We start from the raw sequence: 19699 nt of genomic DNA, 5'->3' as shown, positions 1-19699 counted from the left end.
CAAGATGCAGGGATTCCACCAGGTGAGGGGCAAGTACAGGTATGACTTGTAAGCTGACATTTTGAAGGTTTGGAGTCATTCTCAGAAGAGTCACTGTCTTTGCTGCATCTCCCAGCTCCTGTCCACCTTCCCCTCCCCACCAGCCAGGCCCACTCTTTCATCCCTCAGGGGTTTCTCCCTCTCTTGGCCATAGCTGGGACCACCCAGGGGCCTCCCGTTAGGGCAGACCCTCCTGTTCCCGTCTACAACTTTCAGCTGTCAGCAGCTCATTTTCTCTGTGGCTGTCTGGAGGGGTGGGAGGAAGTCAAACAGCCCTGGATTCTTAACTCTGTCACTTATGATTATGTGACATTCAATAAACTATCTTACCTCTTGGGTCCCCCTCCATTTCCATATATATAAAATGGGGATGTTACAAGGAGTAAATGAACCAGAGCATGCAAGGTGTCTAGGACAGCCATTGTGGAAACTCAATGAACAGTTCCTTCCCTTTTCCCATCTCCCTTTCCTTCCCCTCTCCCAGCAGCTGATGCTCGCCCCCACTCAGTGCTTACACGAACCACTGTGTTTGTTTTCTCCCTTCCTAGGATAATTCCTCACCCCGAATGGCCCTGCATACCCATTGCTGAGCAGGTGGGCATCTGGGCATGGGGACGTGGCTGCAGAACTGGACGCAAGCGGTTCATCTACAGCGGTACCCAGGGGACTGGCCTTGCCTCCCTCTTCCAACCTCCACTGCTCCCTATCCACAGGCATGGTTTGGGGTCTGCCCTGACCCAGGGCTGGGAGAAAAGGTGTGGAGTTCTTACCTGCTATTCCTTGTTGGATGTCAAACCTGCTTGCACTTTCCAGGATGAAGTGAGGGGGACCCTTTGATAAATCCTTAGGAAAGAGGGAGAAAAGCTATGAGCATCTTTCATTCCTTTATGTCCCAGTGTGGTACCCGAGACATTCACTTTGTCTTTGAAGGGTAGAGGTTAATTCTTAAGTAGATGCTTAAAATCTGTGTTAGGAAAGTTCCCCTCATTCTTCAGGTTTTATTGCTCTTGGGAAGGCAGGTGTCAAAGGGGTGTATATGTAACCAACAAGACGGGCAATAAATGCATAAGCAAACTGCATGAAGAAATGGCATAAATAAGGGCTCGGGATCCTTATAGCAAATAGTCAGCCATCCTGGTCCCAACAAGCCAGTGTTTAATTAAGAGGTTATAAACAGACAAAAATGCATAGGGTAAATTTATTAGAGTAGACTTTCTATAAACATGAAAAAGAACTATAGCTTTCCGTGATAAAGCTTTTCTTGTGAAATAGAGTTTCTCAGAAATCAGCATAAGCCTTCTGGACTCCAGGTTCAAGTGCAGCCATGTTTCGTACAGGATACAGGCTGTGCATGACAAAGATCTTTGCACACTCCCGGGCTAACTCACAGACTGAGTCTGGAAGGCCCCAAGCCCCTTGTCTCAGTGCTGTTACTCAGTGCCCACTGCTTCCCCAAACTCCAACACACAGAGCGCCAGCCAGCCACAGAAAAGCAGGTGCCAGAAGATTCCGCAGTGCTGCAAAATGTCTGCGGAGAATTTTTGGAACTCTCTGCAGACATGAGGATTGTGAGAGCTCCTGAGGGGGATCCCCAGGCACTTGGGGGACACTGGGCAGTGGTCTGACTCCTGCCCAGTGCTAGTCAGTCCTCTAGCTTTGCTTCCCACTAGGAACCCACAGGATTGTCCTCAGCATCTTCTCCGTGCGGCTCTTCCTGGACTTCCGTTGCATAAGTTTGCATAATTTGGTAATTGTTCCTGTATCATTTCTTTCCTCATTGACAAATGAGTCCCTGGAGATCAGCACTGCAAAGTGAAATGGATTCATTTGCTCCACAGCCATTAATGTAGAGTCATGTGCCTCGCAGGACCTGCCAAGCCCTTCAGAAACTGCCAGTTTCCTGGTGGAAATGCAGACTGGGGCCAACCGAGGTGCACCAGTCTGCAAACACAGGGGCCCAGTGAGGGCATCATCTCACCAACCTCCTTCCAGTGCTTTCTCAACAAACAACAGACCCCATCAGATGTCTGGAGGGGCTTGTGGGCCCAGGCCTTCCTGGGGTAGGGGGGCCCTGGGTGGCACCAAGCCTGACCCTCTGCAGAGCTGCGTCAGGGCAGCACTGTGAAGCTCCCCTAGCACAAGAGGGCAGGGGGCAGCCTGAGGGTCTTTGCTTTCTGTGCAGGGCCACGGAGCCAGTTTTAAAACAACTTGGGACATTTTGATATCCTTTCATTGCCCCTCTATTCTATTGGAAAAAGGAATTAAAGGTCTCAAAGGAGGCCTGCTGTTGTGAGTGGGGACTCTTAAGACCTCCCCCAGTCACAGGAATTTAAGAAGAGGATGGAAGCTATGGGGTTTCTGGACCAGGAACAAAGACAACTTTGCTCAGTTTTCCTGACCCGTAGCTGCATCTTTCTTCGCTCTTGTCCTGCTGGTTTCCTCCTGTGATCTGCAGAGGAGGAGTGGGTGTGCTTGGGGAGTCCATTCAGACAGACACAATATGGAATCCTGCCCCGACATTTCTCCCTGGCTGACCTTGAGACTTTGAGCACTTTCCTTTACATTGCTGAGCCTCAGTTTCCCCATGCGTAAAATGGGAACAGTAATACAAAATATAAGGACAGTTGGGAGAATCCAATGATAAAACAATCAAGGTGATGGCTGGCATCTATTGAACCCTTGCTGAGGGCCAGGTGCTCCATTCCTGGATTCTCTCCTGTGGGCTCCCCACAGTCTCGCAAAGCAGGATGAATCCTCTTATTTTACAGATGGGAAAGGATGCAAAATACCTAGTGCAGCATCTGACAGTGTGTGTTCAATAAATATTGATTCCCTTCTGTAATATTTGCAAAATTAAAAAGGCTATATTCATAGACAAACCCATAGCATCAAATGCATTCATTATTAAACAAGATAGAATAAAAACATGAATTAAGCAGTCAACTCATAGGTATTAGAATGGAAAAGACAAAAAGAGTCTCACAAAAATAGGAGGAAGGAAGTGATAAAGAGAACAATTAGTGAATTATAAAATTAACCAGAAGAACATCAAGATTAATAAGATAAATAAATCGTTCTATTTGGGGGAGGCGGTTTATGTAGACCCGATCTTTGGCAAATATGATAGAGAAACCCAAATAAAATTAGAAATAAAAATGGGGCTTTAGAAATATAAAAACATAATGTAAAATTCTATGCTAATTAAAAATACTGACCATCTGATGAAAATTAACATGGCTAAAAAATGACTTAAGTTAGGAAATAATCTGAAAAGACAAATAACCTTGGGATGGTATTTTAAAGTCATCAAAGAATATCTCCCTAATACCCCTGGTAAAGGCTGGCTACTAGGTATGTGCAATTTTCCTGCTGAGTTCTCTCAGACTTCCAGGGATAGACAATTCCTATGTCATTTACGGTTTAAGTGTTTAAAAAAATCTTACCACCATTTAAGAAGCCAGCATAGCCTTGATGCCCAACCTGAGAGAAGACACACACACACACACACACACACATACACACCACACTGATGTTGACAAATCTATTATTATCAAGTAGGAGCTGCCATAGAAATGCAGAATGCCAGATGATTTCATATCAGGACATCCAATAATATGAAATAGCACTTACATGAGCCAAAGGGGAAATTAAGTGTATGTCCTTTCAATAAATGCTATAAAGGAATTTGATGAACACACATGGATTTTTTTATGATTTTCCAAAATAACAAGTTAAAATTAAAAAACAAAATTTTAGTTAATTAGGAACAGAAAGATACTTTGATTTTATGAAAGTTAAATGGTGATTATTTCAAGCCTCAAATCAATAGTCAATATCAAGTTTATGGTGAAACACTGGAGTTGTTTGCATTAAAGGTATGCACAAAACCGGCACCGACATCTCCTGTCCTCTAAGCTGTCTGTTCCTCTCCAACCTGGGCTTTAGAGCAGTGATAGACAATCCAAAAAAAGGGAAAGTAGGAAGGAATGGAAGTCGTACCCGGAAGCATTTTAGTCTGCCAGGCTGACTTCCTGAGACAAGGCCCATAAAGGAAATAGGTAAAGATGGCTGAGAAGATGGAGATGCCCTGGCTCTGGACAGGTCACCTGTTACTAGGTGGGCCGGGCGCATCAGGGCAGTGGGGAAGTCAGTGTGATAAGATCATAGATCAGACTCAGGCTGAACGACCAGCAATGGGCAGGGTCCCCACCCCAGATGTGGCTCAGAATCACCCAGCAGCTTCACAGACGTGGTGACAGCTGTGCCAGCCTTCCACAGCTCTGACTCAGTAGGTCAGTCGGAGGCAGAGTTCGGGACTAACGCAGCCCCCGGGTAGCTCTGAGGCCAGCCGGGGTGAGGGAGCAGGTTCGGAGAAGTTGAGTGGCTTGCCACAGGTCACGCAGGAAGCGGGCTCTCTATGAAGTGATCTGCCTCCATGACACCTTGTTCTTCGTGCCTGACCAGCAGTCAGAGCCTTCTCAACTGTAACATTTTCTGCTTCTGTGAGATGGTCTGAGCCTTTGAGGGCTCTGAAGCATCCATTCATATAGAGGGAAACTGTGATGGTTAATTTTTTGTGTCAACCTAACTAATCACAGGCACCCAAATATCAGGCTAAACGTTATTTCTGAGTGTGTCCGTGAGGGTATTTCAGGACGAGATCAGCATTTGAACTGGCAGATCACCCTCCCCAATGTGGATAGGCATCTTCGCATCCATCGAGGGCCTGAATAGAGAGCAAAAACATGGAGGAGGGGAGAATTTGCCCCTTCTCTGCCTAACTGTTTACGCTGAGACATCGGTCTTTTCCTGCCCTCACTAGGAATTGTATATATCATACTAGGAATTGTATATATCATCGGCTCCCCTGGCTCTCAGGCCGCCAACTTGGACTTAAGTACACCACTGGCTTTCCTGGGTCTCCAGACTGCAGACAGCATATCATGGGACTTAGGCTTCATAAGTGCACAAAGCAATCCCTCATAATACAGTTGACCCTTGAACAACACAGGAGTTGGGGGCGCCAACCCCTGTGCAATCAAATATCCACGTATAGGTTTTGATTCCCCAAAGTGACCAGTTCCATGCTTTATACTTTAGGGGTCACTGATCAGGAGTTGCCAGTGATCAGACTGAAATTAAAACATACACATTCTTCTTGTTACACACATGTAGATGTGTATGCATGTGTGTTGGGGGAAAGTGAGGCTCAGGGGTGAGGAGGGGTGAGTCATAGCAGTGTGATCATGTGAAGGTTTTAGTTCTGGGAATGGGCCCACAGTTGAGCTAATTCTGTTTTGTACTGTTGAGAACATATACAGGAATAAACAAAGTATTTTTCCTATACTCTTTACTCAGCAACAATCAACACAGAAGACAGACTTCTGTGACCAAATGTGTGGGGATTTCTCCCCACCAGCAAGCAAGCAATCGATTCCGCAGTGGACCCAGCTGGGTGTCCTCTAACTTAAGTTAGTTCTGACACTATTCACCTGGAGACAGCGTCAGACCTCACAGGGTGAGGGCTCAGTCCCCAAGTCTGCCCCCTTCCACTTCAGATGCCAGTCACCAGTTCAGGCCCCTGGAACTTCTGACCAAACAGCTTTAAGTTGGGGTCTTCACAACTCCTTCCTCAGGTTCGATTGATTTGCTCAGTATCTCACAGAACTGAGGAAGCATGTTTATACACTTATTATAAAGGATATTACAAGGGTATAGATGAAGAGATACACAGGACAAGGTATGGGGGAAGAGGTATGGACCTTCCATGCCCTCCCTGGGCATGTCACCCTCCAGGAATCCTCATGTGTTCAGCTCTCCAGAAGCTTTTCGAACCCAGGCCTCTTGGGTTTTTATGGAGGCTTCATTATTACACAGGCATGATTGATTAAATCACTGGCTATTGGCAATCAACTTAACCTTCAGCCCCTCTCCCCTCCCTAGAGGTTGGGGTGGGGGTGGGACTGAAAGTCCCAACCTTTTAATGACAAAGTTGGTTTCCCTGGCAAACATTCCCCCATCCAGAAGCTACCAGAGGCTGTGAGACATTAGTCAACTCATTAACATACAAAAAGACAGCATTTTGGAGATTCTAAAGGATTTCAGGAGTTGTATGCCAGGAAAGGAACAGAAACAGGACCAAGATTAAATATACACTGTATTTCAAAATATCAAAATTGTATAAAGTAAAAGACATAAAATGGTGAAGGCGTGTTAATAGGATTAGAAACAGGGACAGTTACTCTAAATGAATTAACACAGTAGAAAGAAAACCAGAGACAGTACCAGCAGTTTAAAACTCTATTCAAAGCTTTGCCACTTGTTTTTGTCTGGGAACAAATTACAAAATTATTATGACCTTTATCTGTTAATCTGTAAAGTAAAGCGGTTGGACCAGTCAATGGTCCAACAACTCTGATATCCATTTACCCATAAAGATCTGTGGTTTTGAGATTCTGAGCACCAGTGGTGTGGAAAAATCTATCCAACATGTCCTTCTTGGTTTCAGGGTCCAATTTCATGCCCATAGTAAACAGATTGATAAAGTTTACTCTTGACTTTTTTCTGACATTTCATTATGAAAATTGCATTCGTTGATGTAATACTGTTCTTTTGAAAAAGATTTCATAATCACAAATCTCTTAATAAATAGTAAATCACATCTAGCAGCAAGTATTTGAAGGTTTAGAGAACTATTTTGAGATGATTAAAAAAAAATCCACTTATAAGTGGACCTGCACAGTTCAAATCTGTGTTGTTCACGGGTCAACTGTAAATCTCATGATAAATATATCAATAGGCTATATATTAGGATATATACTTTATCCTACTATTTTTTAGTAGTATTTTTTACTTTATCCTACTATATATATATATTTATCAATGTATTTATTGATAATAACTATACCAATATAATATATGTATCAATAAGAATATATATTTGTATTAGTCCACTTTTTGTCATTTATAACAGAATACCTAAAACTGGATAATTTATAAAGAAACAAAATTTATTTCTTACAGTTCTGTAGGTTGGGAAGTCTACAGTCCAGGGAGCACATCTGGTGAGAGTCTTCTTCTGGGTGGGGAACTCTCTACAGGGTCCCATGGTGATCAGGGTATCACATGTCAAGAATGGCAAGAGAGCTTTCATGTGCTCTCCTTATAAAGCCACCAGTTTATACCTATGGTAACCCATTAAACCATTAACCCATTATTCTATGAATGGATTAATCCATTCATGAGGGCATAGTCCTTACAATGCAATCACCTTTTAAAGGCCCCATCTTTCAAATACCATAATCAAATTTCTCACCCTCTTAACCCCACTACAGTGGGGATCAAGTTTCTAACACACAAACTTTCGGGAGACATATTGCATCCATAGCAATATCATCGGTTCTGTTTCTCTAGAGAACCCTGAGTAACACAGAATCCATCAGCAACAGTCAAACTAAGTCATCTTAGTAACTTAGTTATGGACTATGGAGCTCTTCTTCAGGAAAATTTTGGGATAATCTCTATTACATTAGGTATGTCAGAAGGTCATGTAATGCAAGAGCCCCTGGAATCTTAGAAAATTCCCTCTTTGAAGTGATACCAAACCAGCCATTCTCCCTTAATGGTCTCTGGAGGTGTCTTCCAACGTGACAGCACTGTGCATATGCTTCCATTCTCTTCCAAGGCTGCGCAGCACTTTCTGTGTGCTGCCCTTGGGTGAGGGAACACTATGTTTAGCACCTTGGCATTTGGCCTTTTCAGATGGTGGCCAGAGTTCAGGCTGAGACAGATGGCAGTATCATTCCCTTTTCTGTTTTTGCTAGAGGGCTGTGATTTACTGGCATCAGAGTTCTTTGGCTCAATGGCAATTGGCCATTGGCATGGCCACTTTCTGTCACCTTCTGTTACCTATTGCCTTATGGAATGTCTTCACAACCTCACTTACACTCGTATCTCTACTCTGTTATCCTGTTCCTTTCCTGAGGAACGCACTTTGGTCCCAGAGTGAATTATGTCAAGTGAATGAGCCTTTCAGAAACTGCTCTGGCTTCTGGAAGATGCAGGTTTCCTGGATAGGCATACTTCAGGTGGGAATCCACAATGGGGCTATAGGCAGAGCTCCAAGCACCTGTTAGGCAACATGCTTTGGGCACACAGCCCATTCCTCAGTTGAGAAGTGAAATGATTTTTACTATAGGGTAGGTACAAAGATAAAATTTCAATCCCTCAGTCTGACATACATTGGTGACTGTTGTGAAGATCTACAATCTACAGTTCTGCACTCGCTAATATAGTAGCCACAAGCCATATGCGGATACTTAAATTTAAGTTAATTTAAATTAAGTAAAATCAAAACTTGAATCCCTCAGTTGCACTACTGATGTATCAAGTGTTCAGTAGCCACAAGTGACTGGTGGCTCATTGAAGAGTGCTGATCTATTTAATGGGGATAATATCATCCACCTCACAGGACTGTGAGGGTAACTACACAAAATATTGCGCCTAAAGTGCTTAGCATGATACCTAACACAGGTACACACTTGATAAATGGGACTTATTATTAACCATAAAATAAAAATTCTCCTAAAAAGGAGTCAGTCTAAGTACCAAATTTAGTACAGGGAAATATCACACAGATATCCCATGGATGAGTATAGTTCTTAGTGATGTCTCTTCCTGAGGCTGGGGTTGCAGGAAGAATTGAGATGGACGAGGAGTCGGGTCTTCTCAGTTTCATTTACTCAGAGCAGTCACAGGCTGTGGCAGAGCCTGATGGTGGGGGAGGGGCCGGAACGTCCTTAAACAAAGAGAGAATGAAGCAGGATGTAAAGGTCTCTACTTCTAACTTTCAGTAGCAAGATGGATGAGATTAATTAATTGTTAGAGGGAGGAAGGACAAGAGGAGGAGGAAGGAAAGGGCAGGTAAAGGGAGGCAGAGGAGGGATGAAAAGTCAAGGGAGAATCATGTCCACAATGGTTTAGCAATTGCATAGGGCATGGAGATTACCCATTGTCTAGAAAAGCCTAGAATGTGGAGATGGCCTAAGGAGCCCTGGTGCCACCTCAGCCATTATATAGTTGCAGCTTAAGAAGCTCCAAACAGACCTCTGGACAGGTGCTGAGCAAGCTGTAGCCTGGGAGGCAACCTTCTGAAAGTAGTGATAGGAAGCAGAGTGTGAGAAGAAAGGCATTTTCCATACTCTCTGCCAACATCCCAGTAGCCCCCCAAATGGTTTCTTCTGACCCACATTTCTCCCTGAAAGTGTTTGCTGAAATTGGCTGAAGGCTGAAGCTGAGATGACGGAACCATGAAAGCCCAAGATTCCTAGAGCACAGACCCTGAGGCTGCTCCCCATGACATCCCTCCCAAATTCGTCACAGTAATACTAGCTAGTGTTTAGTAAGTGCTTACAATGTGCTAGACACTGTTCTCAGTATTGCACTCATTTGTTCCTGAAAATAATAATATGCAGTACAGTTATCAGTTTTAGTCCCATTCTTTTTCACCTAAAAAATGGAAAGAAGGGCAGAACATAGACAGGGAAATCTACTTTAGAGAGAGATTTTTCCTGGTTACCCACATGAGGCAGGAGATTTTATTGGTGCATAATTATTATTAGTGGCAAGGAGGAGCCTAGAATATGACATAAGCTTCTGATGAGGCCTTACAGGGGGTGGTATACTGTGGTGTTAGGAGTTCTGGTGTTAGAGCCAGACTCCAGGGTTCAAATCCCAGCTACACCCTTGTCTAGTTGTATGGCTTTGGGCAGGTCAATCTACTCTGTTTCTGCTTCTCATCTGTGAAATGGGGCTATAACAGTAGTTCATCATAGAGTTATTGTGATTCAATGGGTCAAATCACCTAAAACACCTAAAGCCATGCCTGCCATATGGTCAGCACTATGTGAATGTTAGCCATTACTACCAGGGTAGGGCAGGCTCACTGTGGCTCCTCTTCCAAGGCTCTGTGCAGTCACAGGTACAGCTGTGGCAGCCAAGGACATCACAGCATTGAAGGGATGAGATCATTGGCTTTTTCTTCTGCCATCCTACTTGGGAAACAGGTAAACCCAAGGTTTCTCTATTGCACAAATGAGCTTGAAATCTGCATCAAGCACCTGTAGATAGAGTCATTTATTCATCCATTCACTCATTTATTCACTAATCAAATCCTACCACTCAAATCAATGTGAGGAGAAATGGAGCATGTGGATTCAGGAATCTTAGTTTAAATCCTGGATCTTTCCCTCACTAACTGTGTCACTTTGACCAAGTCACATTACTTGTCTGAACCTCCTCCTTCTATAAAATTGGGAAAGAGCAAAGAAGAAAAAGTAAGAGAAAATACGTGGAAAGCTCTGGAGAGTACTGTACAAATGTAAGTGTTGCCAACTGTGGTAAGAGACACAAAGAAATATGGCATTTAAAAAGAAATGCAGGAATAAGAAATGACCTCCTGGTAAGGTTCAAGTAAGCTTCTGCATAGGGAAAGTAATGGGAAAAACATACTTGGCCCCTGGATGCCTCTATTTTGGGTTCCTGGCATGACTCTGCATGAGTCTGATCATTTCTGTTTGCCTCAGTTTCTCCTTGCCCAAAAGACATCACGAGTTAAGATGTTACTGGAATCAGATAATAAGAAACTCTCAACCCTTTCTAAATAGAAATGTTACAAATTCTTCAACACTATAAATATGGTCTCACATTTATTACTCAGCACCTTGTGAGAAAAAAAATACCACTTTCTAAAAAAACTCAGCTTCTGAAAATAGCAAAGGGGAAAAAATGACCCTTCAAAATTTCTTTAAATAGAATTCTCTGCCTCAGCTTTCCTTAGGAGGTAAAAGCCAGAAGAAGAGAGTCATTGTTGGGGATTTATTGCTGATGGGTGGTAAGATGAACTCTAAAAGGCTGAAACACATCCATATTTCTTACACAGCATTCTAAGCCCCACCTTATCCCCATTAACCCTTCCCTTCCCCAAAGCTACAAATCTGTCCCAATTTAGGGCAAGAGGTTTCACCTCTGGAGATTGTTGTCTTGAGTCCTCCTTCCCATGGGCAGAACTGAATTAGATATCCACATACCAAACAGGTACTTTAGGGGACCTCATAGGCTCTTAATAGGCATCACCAGAAAACACTGTTTCTGTATAACCTAACCTGTCTTAATTAAATGCGCTCAGTAGAGCACTTGGCATTTAATTCGTGCTCAATAGTGCTTGCTGCTATTATAATCATTAGCTTACTAGACATTATATTATTTTCTCTACTTCTAGGTTCCGCTGGCACCTTTTGAAACCTTGAACAGGAGGCTTGGGAATCAGGATCTTCAAAGTGGTCCTCATCTGGGTTCCGTGTGTCGACAGTAGCTCTGATGAGATTACGAGAATGTTGAGTCTGCTGAGACAATTCCCCTGGCACTTCATGCCCTAACATTGAGACAGTTCTGGAAAAACCAACAGAGCTCACCTTGCTGCAAGGTGGAGTTACTGGCCATCTGCTGGGGGTGGTGGTGGCGGCGGGGAGTCAGGGTGGCCTGAATAGGGCCTTGCAACATCTCCCTAATTTTACAGCTAATGTCTGAAATTCTTGTATAGGTGATCAAGCCCTTACAAGATTGAGAATATGAGTATTGAAGAGAGAAGCAAGGCGATTATTTAAATTCATCCTGTAGTATAGATGGTTGGCTTGATATTTTCCTTTCAAGTACATTTTAACAAGGAAGGAGAAAAGAATATAAAGATGCTGACACTTGAAGAGAATAAAGGGTGACAGACTGACAGATGGGCTGACTTACAAAGGGGGAAGAGACCCTAAAGACCAACTACTACAGTCTTCATATCCATAATTACTCATTTTTCAGATGAGAAAACTGGGGCAGTTTAATGTAGCGATGTGCTCAGTGTTAGAACAGGGTTAGGACCTAGGAGTCTGGGGTGTTGGCTCCTGCCACAGGGTCTTCCCATTCCACTGGTGGATACAACACTATAGCAGACGGGCCAGGTGAATTTCCTTCTCCTTCCAGTTTGGTTTGGGCCATATCTGCAAATCAGGTCTTCAGCCCATCTTCCTTTCAGTGGGTGGCCGTTCAGAGGGTCCCAGAGCTGGGTATGTTCCTGGTGGGTTCACTCACCTGTGGCCGCTTCCACTCCAGGCCAAAGAGTTTTTTCCCCTGGAGCAGCTTCTGGCCTATGGAAGAAGCCATGGCAGGGAATGTCTCATCCTCAAACAGCTGGCCCCTGCTTAGGCAATGATCTCGCAAGGAGTTAAAGTCCTGATCCTTGAACTTGAGGATGGAGGTCTCCGCTGGAGGCTCCTGGTTATATGCCATGACTCTCCTTAGAAGACTTCTGAGGCCCTTTCCTGCTGGAAAGAAATAGGGGTATTTTTAGGAGTGAGCCATCAAGTCATTTGCATCACCAAATGTGAGCCCAGAAGGGCATTCTGATGTCTCCCCCCTCCTTTATAAATGGGGAGACTGAGACCCAGACCTGCGCTGGCCCAGGTGACAGAGCTGGTTGGTGGGTGAGCCTGAGTGAGAATTCAGACATCCTTATCCCAGTTCAGTTTTGAACCTAGGGCACCAAACAGCTTCTCGGCATGCTCGTTTGTGCATGAGAGGCCATGGGGGTATTTGTACATTTAATGAACATTTATTGAGCAGTGACCCTGGGCCAGGCACTCTTCTGACCACTGGCAGTCCTAAGACAAATATGATATGGTATTCACCCCCTAGGGGTTCATTATCAAGCAGGAAAGATAGATTAGACGTTTCAACCACTAGCTATCATTCAACAAAAACCGTTCAGTTAAAGGTGCATACCAAGGACTGTGGGTGTAAAGAGGAGGAGCTATGAACTGCCACAGAGTCTGGGGTGACTCCCACAGGTGGTGACCTTTGAGTTGGGCCTTGAAGGAAGAAGAATGTGCCAGGTAGAGAACTAGTGGGTAGATTTTTAATGTGTCTGCAGGTGCCCTGAGTAGCAAGTGCGTGGAAGCCCAGGAGCTGGATCGGGAAGGCCACAGGGTATTGGAGAGAACGGGGAAGGGCTGGAGTTAGGGAGTGTTGGCAGATGGCCAGAAACGTGGGCTGGAGAGCTGGACTATGAAATATTTTATACCCTGCAAGCACTGCAGGGACATTGAAGAGGTGGGCATGATCCGACCCACATGTAGCATGGTGCTGCTGGGAGTGAGTTGGGGGCCAGCTGGGGTGGATGGACAGGGATTGGAGGTGGGGAGGAGGCTGGGAGGCTGCTGCATTTGTCCCTGGGGGCAATGGTGGTAGAACATCAGTAGTGAACATGGCAGAGTGGAGACAGGTGCCGGTGTCATCTTATAGGTGACAAATTGAATGTGGGGGGCGGGAGCAGAAAAGAGAAAAGGCAGTGTGGTGAATGGTCAACTGAGTCTTGAAGTTCGCTTTCTGCTTTCGTCACCCACTTACCAGTTCTGCGATACTGAGCAGGTATTCAAGCCTGTGAACCTCTCTCTCCATCAGTGTGGATTGATACCAACCACATAGGGTTCGTTGTGGTATTAAATGAGTGTTGACCTAACAAACCGAGCAGAGTGGCTGGCATACAATAGTCATTCGATAAATATTAGTATCCTAATTTCCCTAAAGAGAAGTCAAGGAAGGCTGGAGTTCCTTGTTCAGGAAGCCATAGGAGTGTAACTGATGCCATTTACCAAAAATGTATCACATACTCCATCTGTGAGTCTGGTCTAGACCTGAATTCTGAATCCACAATTGCTAGTTTGGGGACTTGAAACACCTCCCAAGCCCTTCAAGTAGTGCTGTTCAAGGTTCTTTGACCAGGGTCTGTTTAGGTGGCACAAAAGACTCCGAGATCTGCGTGTTCTACCCGTTCCCACTTCACAGTAGAAAAAGAATCAGGTGATAAAGAAACAGAGAAGAATACAAATGAATGACTTATAAGGAAAGAATATGAGCTTGCAATCAAGATTTGAATCCTAGAAAAATATAAGCAAACTTAAGATAACTTAGCAATTTTCTTACCGTTACCTTATAATAACATGTGGCAAATTACTTTGATAGCACAAATTCATAGGCAGAATATCACCAATGAAGTGTCATTGGGTAAGCATATTTGGAGGGAATTGTACACACGATTATCTTGCAAACAAGATACAAATAATTTACATTGGAACTATTAGATTAGACTACACAAAACTGCCATTTTTATAGATCAGAAGTGGCTAGAGTCAGTTTCATATGGTTAAACCTAGGGTAGAAAATGGTTAAATACAGACAGTTTCATTTGATTTAACCTAATATTTCTTCAATCTAGGTTTTGAAAAATAACAGGCCAAAATATTCAATATGCCTCACTACTTACAATAGGGTTAACAGAGAGTCCACAACAAATTAAGTAAATAGTGACAAAGCTAAAATAACTGCAAGGTATCATTCCAGAGAAAAATAGTGACAGAAATTAATTGTCAACTCAAAGCAAAGGCACCAACACCTGAAAATAAAGAGCTGTGACAATAGGGGGCTACCAACTCTCTGCATGTGCTTGGGGACAGTGGAAGCAATTTAGCATCACCCAGCCTCCTACCTGTCAGTAAAATATTGAATTAGAGTGTGTGATAAACTCCAGCAATGAGCTAATTTTAGTGTATGGAAACCAAATTGTAGTTACCCTTAATAACACAATTATGGGATTGTTAGTCAGCAGCCTTTAATTGTATGTAAAAATGAAAGTCTAAAGAATTTCGCTTCATTTATCCATCAGAATCATACAAAGGCCTTACATTTTGGGATCAGTTCTCAGCCCATCTGTTGGGCCCCCACTGCCCACTATTGGGTGGTGGACTGGCCAGATTTTAGGAATTCCCATTCTAAGATTCACTTCCCTTATTTGTGAAATGGAGATGATAATAATAGTATGTGCGTCGTGGGGTTGTGAGACACTGATGAAACCATGCTTGCAGAACTCTTAGCACAGTGACTGGTAAATAGAAGACGGTCAATAAATAATGGTTATTAGGACAATGATCATTATCATTTTGAACCCAATAGGACTGTGCAGAGGCCTGACACCATCTGAGACAAGGATTTGCTCCTATTCACGGACAAGCTAGGCTCAGAGGGGCCTGAGGGGTGAGCCAAGTAGGCAGTCAGACCTCAGGACAGGGGCTGCTCAGGCCCAGGAGGGAAGGGAAAGGTGCAGGCTGGGTGACTGCTGCTGGAGGAGGTGGGCTGCTCTGGGAAGAGAACCTTGATGGGGAAGAGAGGCAGGCAGGGGAAGCTTGCTCGGCTTACACACACACACACACACACACACACACACACACACACACGTCACCCCTACCAGGTTTTCCTTCTTCCTCTCCAAATTGCTTGCGGCCCAGGGAACAGGCTGCAGGCACCTTTTTTCAGAAAGGGTCTACAGACCCTGAAAACATTTCACTTTTATGTGCAGCAGAAAGACCAACAATTTTCCTCCTTGTCATTTTTTAGAGGGCTCTTTGGTTTCATTCCTCTCTACCCTATTTGCAGGATATACAAAGGCAGAAGAAGACTCAGCTTTGCTAATTAAAGGCAAAAAAAGAGTGAGCAGAAAGGCCTACCTGATATTCAGGTTAAATAAAGTCTGTCTTGCTGCTGGGGTATTTCTTGAGTGTAGCAAGAAAAATGGCAAAAATTTTGATATAAAGTTCTTCACGTGAGAACTGTGCAAGGTAAAGAATCAAGCTTCAGAACTAGGCTGGGAAGGCGGCAGGAGGTGCCGTGGGGGCTATGAAGCCTTCTCTTCTGCTCCTCCCAGAGTCTATGAAACGAGCCTAATTCAGACCTTCCCTGTGTCCTCTGCTGGGCTAGGTGACTGTCTTAGTTGGCTCAGGCTGCCATAACAAAATGCCACAGACTGGGGGGCTAAACAACAGGATTTATTTTCTCAAAGTTCCGGAAGCTGAAAGTCTGAGATCAGGGTGCCAGCAGGGTTGGGTTCTAGGGAGGGCTCTTCCTGTCTCACATCCTCACATGGCAGGGAGAGAGAGAGAAAGAGAGAGAGAGAGAGAGAGAGAAAGAGAGAGATCTCCCTCTTCCTCTTCCTCTAATGCCACAGTCCTATCAGATGAGGGCCCCACTCTTCTGACCTCTTTTAACCTTAATTACCTTCTGAAGATCCTGTCTCCAGATACAATCACATCGTGTGTGTGTGTGGGGGGGGGTATTAGAGATTTTTATGAATTTGGGGGAACACAATTCAGGCCATAGCAGCGACCCAATAACTCTCCTGGCCCTTCTGTGTATTTCAGGGAGTCTGCAGATCAAAGGGGAATGGAAGCATATCAACAAGGACCTTGGAGAGTAGGTGCAGGATGCCAACAACATGAGAAAAAGTGACCTGGCAGCACCTAACAGTGCTGAGTACATAAACATTATTTGAGTTAATGCAAAGATAATGAGGGCTCCTTAATGGCAGAAATGCCTTCGATACCACTAAAACATACTAAAATGTCTTAGCAGTATCTTTGATCTGCCAGAAACTAGTGCCAGGCTTGGCACATAGTAGGTCTACAATAAATTTCTCATGAGTTTTGGCAGAATGAATATCACATATCAGCTATTTTCAGGAATGTTCTGTGGAGTAGGAACTTCATGAATGCTCCACAAATAACAGATTGCAAAGTCAAATTGTTTTGTAAACTATTTCATATTGAATAGTCTCTATGGAGATTCACAAAAGGCTTCAAGAAGTCCTTCAATAATGAAACTTAAGTTTGCTTCCAGTGTCTCTCATATATAACCAGCAAGTCTTTTTACTGAAGAATTCTTATTAACATATCATGGAAAAAACATACCCAAGTTGAATGACTTCAGAACATTCTGACTCAAGTTCTCATTCGGCCCCTTATTAGCCCTATAATCCTGAGGGAGTTTTCTAGGCACTCAGTACCTCAGTCTCCTATTCTGTCAAATGGGAACAATGATACTTTGTTGAACAACAAATTAGAAAACATGTGAGAAGAGATTTAAACTATAAAGCATTATACAAAGGTACTAATTATCATTTATTTCTCTGACTCTAATCTTGTTCTAATCTTTCTTGCCTTTCTCCCACTCAGAAATGAATAGTTGTGAGAATACACAGGTGGATTATCTAAATTACTTCTGCCTGGACAAAGGACAAGGGCATTTTTTGTCCTAGTTTCCCCTTTGCCCCCGACCATGTGTTGTTCTTCTACATGAAAATTCACAGGCTGGATTCAATAACAGTAGGATATTTAGGCAAAACCCAAATATTTGGAATTAAACACACTTCTAAATAATTCCAGTCAAAGATGGTATCATGAGAAAAACAAGAAAACCCAAAATAAGTAGAAGGAAGTAACTAATAAAGATAAAAGCAGAAGTTAATAAGACAGAAAACAGATGGTAAAGAAAATTAGCAAAGCAAAAATCTAGTCAACCTGATCAAGGAGAAAAGAGAACATAAATCACCAATATCATCACTGATAAAGGGGTTATCACCATACATCCTATAGACATTGAAGAGCTAATAAGAGAATATTATGAACAACCTAATGCCAATGGATCTAAGTTATATGAAATGGATAAATTTCTTGAAAAATACAATTTTCCAAAGTTTACACAAGAAAAAACAGAAAATCTGAATAGCCCAATATCTATTAAAGAAATTGAATTTTCTATATCAAAAGCTTTCAGCAAAAGAAACCCCCAGGCCCAGATGGTTTCACTGGTGAATTCTATTGCACCTTCAAGGACAAAGTAACACTAATCTTACCCAAACTTCTACAGAAAATAGAGGAGAAGAGAAATATTGATAAACTTATTTTATCAGTTCAGCATAACACAAACAACAAAACCTCCAGAAGAAATCTACTCCTTGGGAAAAAAATATTACAGACCAATATCTTTCATTAATAGAGATGGAAAGATCCTTAACAAAAATTTAGCAAATCAAATCTGACAATGTAAAGATAAATAAAGATACTACATCATAACCAAGCTGAGTTTGTTACAGGAATATAAGATTGGTTTACATTTTAAAAAATCAATCTGTAGTTCACCATAGGAAAAGGCTACAGAGACATGTATTTATGATAAAAACTCTAAGGAAACTAGAAATACAAGGATACTTTTAAAAGTTCACAGGAAAAAAAAAGATAATCCAAATCTTTCCATGAACTTTTTGAAGTATCCTTAGAGTAGGTAACATCCTCAAACTGATGAAGACCATCTGTAAAAATCTACAGCTAAATTACACTTGATGGGAGAGTGCGTTTTAGAATTAAGGTAAATATGTGCACTGTCACTTCAGCTGACCCTTGAACAACAGGGGTTTGAACTGGGCAGGTTCACTCATACATGATTTTTTTCAGTAAATACAGGCAGCCATCAATGTCTGTGGGTTCCACATCCATGGATTCAATCAACCATGGATTGAAATATGCAAGACATTGAGCAGGAAAGGTCTAACACCACCAAAGAACACTTATAAAACCTGGAAGAGGTAGTCAACTCCTCAAATGCCCAGGCAGCAATGTAGAGACTCAAAAATTGAGAAAGAACTGAGAAATATGACACCACAAAAGGAAATCAACAAAGTACCATAAATAGACCCAGAAGAACAGTGGATTTATGCAGTGTCTGACAGAATTCAGAATAATACTCTTAAAGATGTTCAGGAAGTCACAAGAAAATACAGATAGAGGGCCGGCCCGGTGGTGCACTGGAGAGTGCGCCGCTTGGGAGTGCGGCGGCGCTCCCGCCGAGGGTTCGGATCCCATGTGGAGACCGGTTCCTGCTCACTGGCTGAGCACGGTGCGGGTGCAACACCGAGGGTTGTGATCCCGTTACCGGTCAGTAAAAAAGACAAAAAGGAAAAAAAAAAAAAAGAAAATACAGATAGAAAATTAAGTAGTATTTGGAAAACAATCAAGTGGTAGAACAAGAAAATTGACAAAGAAATAAAATCAATTGAAAAAATTAGAAATTTTAAAAATAAAGAATATGTTATCTGAACTGAAAAACTTGATAAAAAGCCCCAGTGGTAGACATCATAAACAGAGGGAAGATTCAGTGAACTTGAAGCCAGAACATGAAAAATTATCCAATCAGAGGAGCAAAAAGAAAAAGAATAATAATTTAAAAAATGAAACAGAATTGCAGCAGAATTATGGGACTCCTTCAAGTGAAATAACCTCTATTTAATTGGTGTAACCAAAGGAGATGAAAAAGGAAGAGACCTAGAGAGCATATTTAAGGAAATAATGTCTGAAAAATTCCCAAGTATGGAGAAAGATGACAGTATCCAGCTACAGGAAGCTCAGAGGTCACCAATTAAATTCAATCCAAAGAGGAACATCCCAAGGCACATCAAAATCAAATTATCAAAAACCAAAGACAGAGAAAGAATACTGGAAGTGGCAAGATAAAAGAAACACATAACATTCAACAGAGCCCCAGTATATCTCTCAGTGGATTTCTCAGTAGAAGCCTTACAGGCCAGGAGAGAGTGAGATGATATATCCAAAGTGGTGAAGAAAAAATACTGTCAACCAAGAATTCCGTATCCATAAAAACTTAACCTTCAAATATGAAGGAGAAGTAAAGTCTTTCTAAGACAGACAAAAGCTAAGAGAATTCATCAGTATTAGAT

The 19699-nt window shown here is 42.7% G+C and overlaps 1 protein-coding gene across 1 annotated transcript in view; it reads right to left on the bottom strand.

Moving 5' to 3' along the window:
* Positions 1-12372, bottom strand: part of CAPN13 (calpain 13) — a gene marked incomplete at its 3' end in the record, with an annotated part of 54228 nt that extends 41856 nt beyond the window's left edge. The window contains exons 1-2 of the mRNA XM_008591905.1: positions 12175-12372; positions 810-882 (exon numbers count right to left, since the gene is read on the bottom strand). Of these exons, the coding sequence (XP_008590127.1) occupies positions 810-882; positions 12175-12372 (271 nt within the window). The remainder of the gene's footprint in view (positions 1-809; positions 883-12174) is intronic.
* Positions 12373-19699: the final 7327 nt, after the last annotated feature.

Source organism: Galeopterus variegatus, unplaced genomic scaffold (assembly GCF_000696425.1).
Source record: "Galeopterus variegatus unplaced genomic scaffold, G_variegatus-3.0.2 Scaffold7384, whole genome shotgun sequence".
Taxonomy (NCBI): domain Eukaryota; kingdom Metazoa; phylum Chordata; class Mammalia; order Dermoptera; family Cynocephalidae; genus Galeopterus; species Galeopterus variegatus.
This window is presented reverse-complemented; position numbering and strand designations above follow the sequence as displayed.